Source organism: Octopus bimaculoides, chromosome 1, assembly GCF_001194135.2.
Source record: "Octopus bimaculoides isolate UCB-OBI-ISO-001 chromosome 1, ASM119413v2, whole genome shotgun sequence".
Classification (NCBI taxonomy): domain Eukaryota; kingdom Metazoa; phylum Mollusca; class Cephalopoda; order Octopoda; family Octopodidae; genus Octopus; species Octopus bimaculoides.
In genome coordinates, this window is record NC_068981.1 from 85,669,765 (window position 1) to 85,676,605 (window position 6,841).

General features: G+C 33.6%; 1 protein-coding gene across 1 annotated transcript in view; it reads right to left on the reverse strand.

Annotated features, from left to right (window-relative positions):
- Positions 1-6,841, reverse strand: part of LOC106868573 (myosin-2 heavy chain) — a 34,208-nt gene that overhangs the window by 1,756 nt on the left and 25,611 nt on the right. Inside the window, exons 9-12 of the mRNA XM_052965946.1 lie at positions 6,707-6,816; positions 5,929-6,044; positions 3,216-3,396; positions 1,251-1,340 (exon numbers count right to left, since the gene is read on the reverse strand). Coding sequence (XP_052821906.1) covers positions 1,251-1,340; positions 3,216-3,396; positions 5,929-6,044; positions 6,707-6,816 — 497 coding nt within the window. The remainder of the gene's footprint in view (positions 1-1,250; positions 1,341-3,215; positions 3,397-5,928; positions 6,045-6,706; positions 6,817-6,841) is intronic.

The window sequence follows — 6,841 nt, forward strand, 5'->3', positions numbered from 1 at the left end:
AAAAAAAAAAAAAATAGATAAGTAAAAGTGAAAAAAGAGCAAAAAATGAAAGCAGTTAAAATGCAATATTTATGATGAATTACTTTAAATACATTTAATGAATACTTCAGCATTCATAAAATATATTTAAGTATATTTAATAAATATTACAGTGAATTGAATCAAACATTCTTAATTCCTTTGCTACCATTATAAGTCAATTTTTTGTCCTATTTTCTGTTTGTTTACCCCTACAAAATGTGAAAAATGGCTGATATTTTCTTCAAACTTTGCTTTTGTTACATTTACTCAAACCCCAAATAATCCCTCTCAACACATGGCTAATAATGTTTCCCCACTACTCCTGATCATCATCAGAGATGCACATGTTGTCAGCCACTAAGGGACATGCTCAAGTGGTTAAGGTCAAGTGACTGATAAGCAAATTTGTAGTATTTAGCAGAATATTTGTTATAATGATATTTCTGCTTCAGCAACTCAGTGCTGAACGTGTCTGAAATGTAATGGAAAATAGGTCAATTTCAAAACATTGATGTGCAGGTCACATAAGCAAAGCTTGAAGAGAATAGTAATTTCCTTTGATTCTAGACAGATGCAAATAGGAAATAATACTTACTGCCCAAGACAGAAAAATTTTTTATTTTGTTACACAGTGTAATGGTACATATCTTTTCACATACCAACACAAGTGCTGTCATTCCTGATTTCAATAATTTACATTGATTAAAACTTTTTAATGATTTTTAGCTGCTATACCATTACTATTTAGTAAGAACTCCTGCCATTGCATGAACTATTGTAAAAGCAATTCTTTAATTTAGTCATTTATGTAGGCTTTTGTATTGGTTGTAAAATCTGAAGAATGTAGTGTCATTCCTTATCTCTCTTCAGATATCTTATTTTCCACACATTATTTGAATCTTTTGAGCTAAACCTTAAGCAATTTGCCATTTAACTTAGATGCAAGCATGGCTATGTGGTTAAAAAGTTTGCCTTCAGCCCATGGGGTTTTAGGTTCAATCCCACTACATAGTATTTTCAGCAAGTGTTTCCTACTACAGCCTTGAGCTGACCAAAGCCTTGTAAGTGAATTTGGTAAGTGGAAACTAAAACTCTGTTGCAGGTATATGTGTGTGTATGTGAAAGTGCTTGTGTCTTTTAGCCAATGGTGTAATCCAGAAATTCAAATTTGTTAAGAAAGTTATATTAATTATCTTTTTTAATCTATCTTGAGACAGCAGATACATTACAATAAGGTACCAAGCTCAATACTCACCTCCAATTTAGCAGTTAATTCTGCTTTCTCTTTTATATGCTTTTCAATAGATTCATCAATATCTCTAATAAAGTGAAAATATGAAAATAACATATTTATTTATTTATTTATTTATGTGTTTCAGCCAAATATCTTCAATTATTACTCAATTAAATTAGTACTATATGGTAAAGTCTGATGATTTAATGGAATTTTAGAAACCATTTTCTTCTAACTATACACTTCCATACAGACATTATTTCATAGATATTTAATCTCTCACATGAAAGGCATGAAGAAATTAAGTACATAAAGAAATGAAAAATTTTACCAATAAAAGGAGTTTGGGTTTTTTGACAACACTATCATCAATACCATCATGTGATTGGACATGCTCAGAGTTAACCTTTTTTTGTATAAAGGTCGTAGCTAGAGAATCATTCTTGGTTACCCAGACTGCAGACACAGTAGGAAACTTAATTTTCTATGTTTCCCAGAAGAATGTTTTGTGAGAATGATATTCAAACCATTTTGGTGAATAGAATCTTTCAACTTCAAAAACTTGATAGTACTTAACAATGGAATAATATCAATTCTTGCTAAGTCCCAAGTCAGACTTGAGTAAATATATGGTCAACTATCTATTCCCGACTTAACCATTTTTACCCTTTTATCTAACTAGGACTTCATTATCAAATGTCTCTTTCCTGTTTTAACACAAAATGGTATCGTTTTAAGGGAATTTTGTTACTAGTTCTTGCAAGTTAAGTGACAGCACAGAGTTTCTCACATTAATTCATTTTGATTAGTTATCCTTCAAAATGGTAGATGATAATGGAAATTGGCAATCAATTGATTCAGTGAAAAAAGGTGCTCATTAGAAGTATATATTTTAGTTTGTGGAGATTACCTTCTAATTGAGTCACTTGCCATCTAATCAGGCAACAAATTCATTTTTATTGTACTAACAACAAGTTTAATCAGAAAGATGATGGTATTTCACAGAAACAAAGGTGTTTCAAGCTATCTTTTTTACTTACATATATTTTATCACAAATATTACGCTACTTATTGACTACATGTTTCAGTGCACTAGATAAACAATTCTTATAGATTGTATTGAAAAATAATGAAAAAAGAAGAAAACAAAAGCAATTTTGATAGGCTAATAATTACAGTGAAGCTGCATGGTCTAGTGGTTAGGGTGTTGCATTCATAATCATAAATAAGATTGTGGTTCTGATTCCCAGATTGGGAGATGTGTTGTGTTATTGAGCAAAACACTTTAAGTTACATTGCTCCAGTCCACTCAGCTGTAAAATGAGTTCCAGCAATAGCTAGGAATTAACCCTCCAGCATCCCATTCAGCAGAGAATGCTGTAATCTCAGCCACTTGGTATTCCATGGAAACCAGGTTTAACACTGACCTTATGAGTCCTAAGGGTTCATGAAGAAAGAAAAAAATATATAATTATGAAGGGAAATGTAGAATAGCATCATAATTCAATATACGATAGTGCATGAATTATTTTACCAGAAGAGAGTATTTCAACAAAGCTCACCACAAGTAAAGTAAAGTTACCTTCTCAAGTCATGCCAATTCATTAGGGCTGGTCCCAGTTTCCATGGCGTATAAAAATTCCACAGCTGGACAGGATACCGGTCCATCACAGGATTACTCCTTTTTGTCAGCTGAGTGGACGGGAGCAACATGAAGTGAAGTGCTTTGCTCTAGAACACAATGTGTTGCCCAGTTTAGGAACCAAAACTACAATTTTATGATCATGGGTCCAACATCTTAACCACTAAGCCATGCACCTCCACTCCCCACCCTACTTTTACAAGTTTCTTCAGAAAACTACTAAAAGTTCTCCAGTTTTAGGATTAAGCCATTTATATTTCCTCTCATTTTACCTTTTTATAATAGAAATATCGATAATTTTTATAGGTTTTTACTTACTTTTGTAATTTTTCTAAACTATGCTGGTGTTCCACAAATTGAATCTTGGTATTATCTTTGGATTTCATTTGATCTAAATTACATTTCAAGTCACGTGTTTTTGCCTTTTCTTCTTTGAATTCCCGCTCTATCTTGGTTACAAACTCATTTTTCAGTTTTAGCTGTTCATTCAACTCGTGTACTACATTTTTATTAATAATTTTGGAAGAAAATTAAAACATCTTAGAACATCATCACAATAAATAAGGTATAATAGTGAAGCAATTTGAATAACAAAACAAAGAAAAACAGTTATTCGTTCTCAAGTTTTATTTTTTTATATGTCACAGCTTCGCCAACAACCTTCATCCTATCCCTTCTGAACTCTTTATAGATGTATTTATTCTGTATTTACATGACAAACTGAACTATGAGTAAAAATTGTTCACAGGAGATTTATGTCAGTGATTAAGTCACAACTGAGCAATGAAAATTTTGACACCTCAAGAAAAAAAGAAAAGTTAATCTAACAGTTTTTGTATGTTTTTAGATAGTTAAAAAGTGATGTATAATCTACATCTTCTGTGATGTAGATTATTCAATTTCAACATTCTGTCTTAGATCAAGTCACTTTCTAAACAAGGACAACTCTGAAGTATGAAAAATATATTGCTGATGGACACATTATACAGTAATTTGAACATATAAAATTATTTAATTATAAGTCTCCTCTTGATATACACTTTAATCATAAATATAAAGACAGTATATACTATCACTGAATCACACAGATGACATAACATGAATGATTATTCACACGTGTGTGTGTGTGTGTATGTGCATGCGCACGTATATATATATATATATATAAATATGAAACAATCAGTACTTAACATATCAAGATGATTCAAGTCAGAATCTGAGACTTATGTCACTGACTTAGTAACTACAAGATTTATTCATAAATTTACTATTTATAGTAAATTGATAGTAATTCTAAAAATTTAAATACCTACTGTATTTCATTAAAAAAATCCTTTACATTTTTGTTTTATTTCCCATTTACTATATAATTATTTGACACGCTTTATAGGTACTGGCATGGCTGTGGTGTTCAGAAGCTTGCTTTACAGCCATATGGTTTCGCGTTCAGTTCCAATGCACAGAACCTTGGAAAATATCTTCTGCTATGACCCTGGGCCAACCAATGCCTTGTGTGTGAATTTACTACTACTAGTCATCTAATTTCAATTGGTAACACTATGAGGTTCCAGGACTCCATAGCATTTTCAAGAAGCTTAAGTGAGTTGATGAATCGCCAGTTCTATCACCTAGCAGTAATCCACTAACTGGATTAGTTGACCCTAGATTGACTGTTGACTGAAGAGGCTCTTCCAAGCAGACTGTGTCATGTAGATTCGCCAAAAGAAGATCATTCATTGAATGAAGACCAATACACCAAACTTCACATCTGCTATGCAGCTCTCAGGCTCAGGTATTTTTTGTCATTAAGATTAACTTCTCTATCAGTGTAAATTTAGTAGACCAAAACTGGGTGGAAGTCTATTGTATATTTGTGTAAGTGTGTGTGTGTGTATGTGTGTTCTTTGTGTTTGTCCCCTCCCTTACCACTTGACAACTGGTGTTGGCTTGTTCACATCTCCAAAACTTAGCAGTTTGGCAAGAGAGACCAACACAATAAATACTAGACTTAAAAAAGTAAATAGTGGGGTCAGTTTCATCAGTTGAACCCTTTAAGGTGGTGCCCCTACATGGCTGCAATCCAGTGAATGAAACAAAGAAAAGAATAAGAGCATGCATTTTTAATGTTTAAATTTTTTTCTCCCTATCATTTAATATTTGTCTCAGATTTTTGCACAAGGCGAGCAAGTTCGGGGGTGGGGTTAAGTCAGTTACATCAACTCCAGTGTTCAACTGGTCTTTATTTATTAACCCCAAAAGGGATGAAAGACAAAGTCAATCTTGGTAGAATTTGAAGAAAGAATGTAAAGATGAACAAAATGTCTATGAGCATTTTGTCTGGAAGGCTAACAACTCTGTCAGCTCAATGCCTTTCCTCTCTCTTATATTGATACAAATCATCATCATCATCATCATCATCGTTTAACGTCCGCTTTCCATGCTAGTATGGGTTGGACGATTTGACTGAGGACTGGTGAACCAGATGGCTACACCAGGCTCCAATCTGATTTGGCAGAGTTTCTACAGTTGGATGCCCTTCCTAACGCCAACCACTCCGAGTGTGTAGTGGGTGCTTTTACGTGCCACCGGCACGAAGGTCAGTCAGGAGGTACTGGCAACAGCCACGCTTGAAATGGTGTATTTTACATGCCACCTGCACAGGAGCCAGTCCAGCGGCACTGGCAACGAACTCGCTCGAATGTCTTTTCACGTGCCACTGGCACAAGTGCCAGGAAGGCGACGTTGGTAACGATCACGCTCAAATGATGCTATTTACGTGCCCTCTGCACGGAAGCCAGACAGCTGGTGCTCTGGCAACGATCACGCTCGGACAGTGCTCTTAGTGATCTACTGGTACAGGTGCCCTCACGATTTCGCTTTCGCTTGCCCCAACAAGTCTTCGCAAGCTGAGCTTAGTGTTGAATGAAGAGACTTTGCAGACTAATAGCAAATGCCTTGTTTCTTATATAAATATATTATAAAAACCACTAATGTGAACAAATTTGAACATGTAAAAGTGAATCATAATTACATTCATGCGAAAATTTGGTGGAAGTATTTTTCGTATTCAGTCTTTCATTCTTTAATTGTTCGAGTAAAATGTGATTTTCTTCTTTGATCAAATCAAGCTGCTGTTCAGCTAATGATCTGTAAAGATATTTTACATAATTATAAAATGTTAACATCTTGAAATCTTCAGAGAGAACCAGGTCAAAAAATTATGCAGTTTATTAAACTACTAAGAACAAAATGAATGAACGAACGAACAAATGAATGAATGTGTCTTTAATATTTCAATGCTTAGTAGCCTCCTAGTACATAATCCTTGCCTATATATTTCAGGCTGTTTACCATTTGAAGTGAAAAATATTTTGCTGTAAATTAGTTAAGATTTGTAAAACTCCTCTATACATTAGTTATACTATAATAACAATGAATGAAGTAACACATTAATTGTATAATTACAGAGTGATCTTTAAAAAACATATTATGAGTAATATATACGAGGGGATGCTGAAAAGTTCCTAGCTTTGGGTAAAAGAAAATACAGGAGGATCAGTTAATTTATGAATTTACTCAACATATTCCCCTCTCAGATTCACACACTTATTGCAGAAGTCCTTCAGTTTTTCTAAGCCCTTAAAAGAACTCGGAAGGTTAGGCCTCCAACCAGGCCTTTCATGATATCCTTAAGGCCAGGAACTTTTCAGCACCCCCACCCATATAATTCTTTAAAGAAAATAACATCTCTTTTCACATCAAATTAAATCTTCAATTTTAGTTTTGGATGACTAAATGATTAAAGAAACCTTTCAAAAACTTTGCTGCTTCCAGATGTCAATTTATCTAGTTTCTCATGCAATAAATCGCTCTCACCAACTAATTCTTTGCATCTCTTTGATAAATGTTCAATTTCTTCCTAAAAGACATAATAATAATAATAA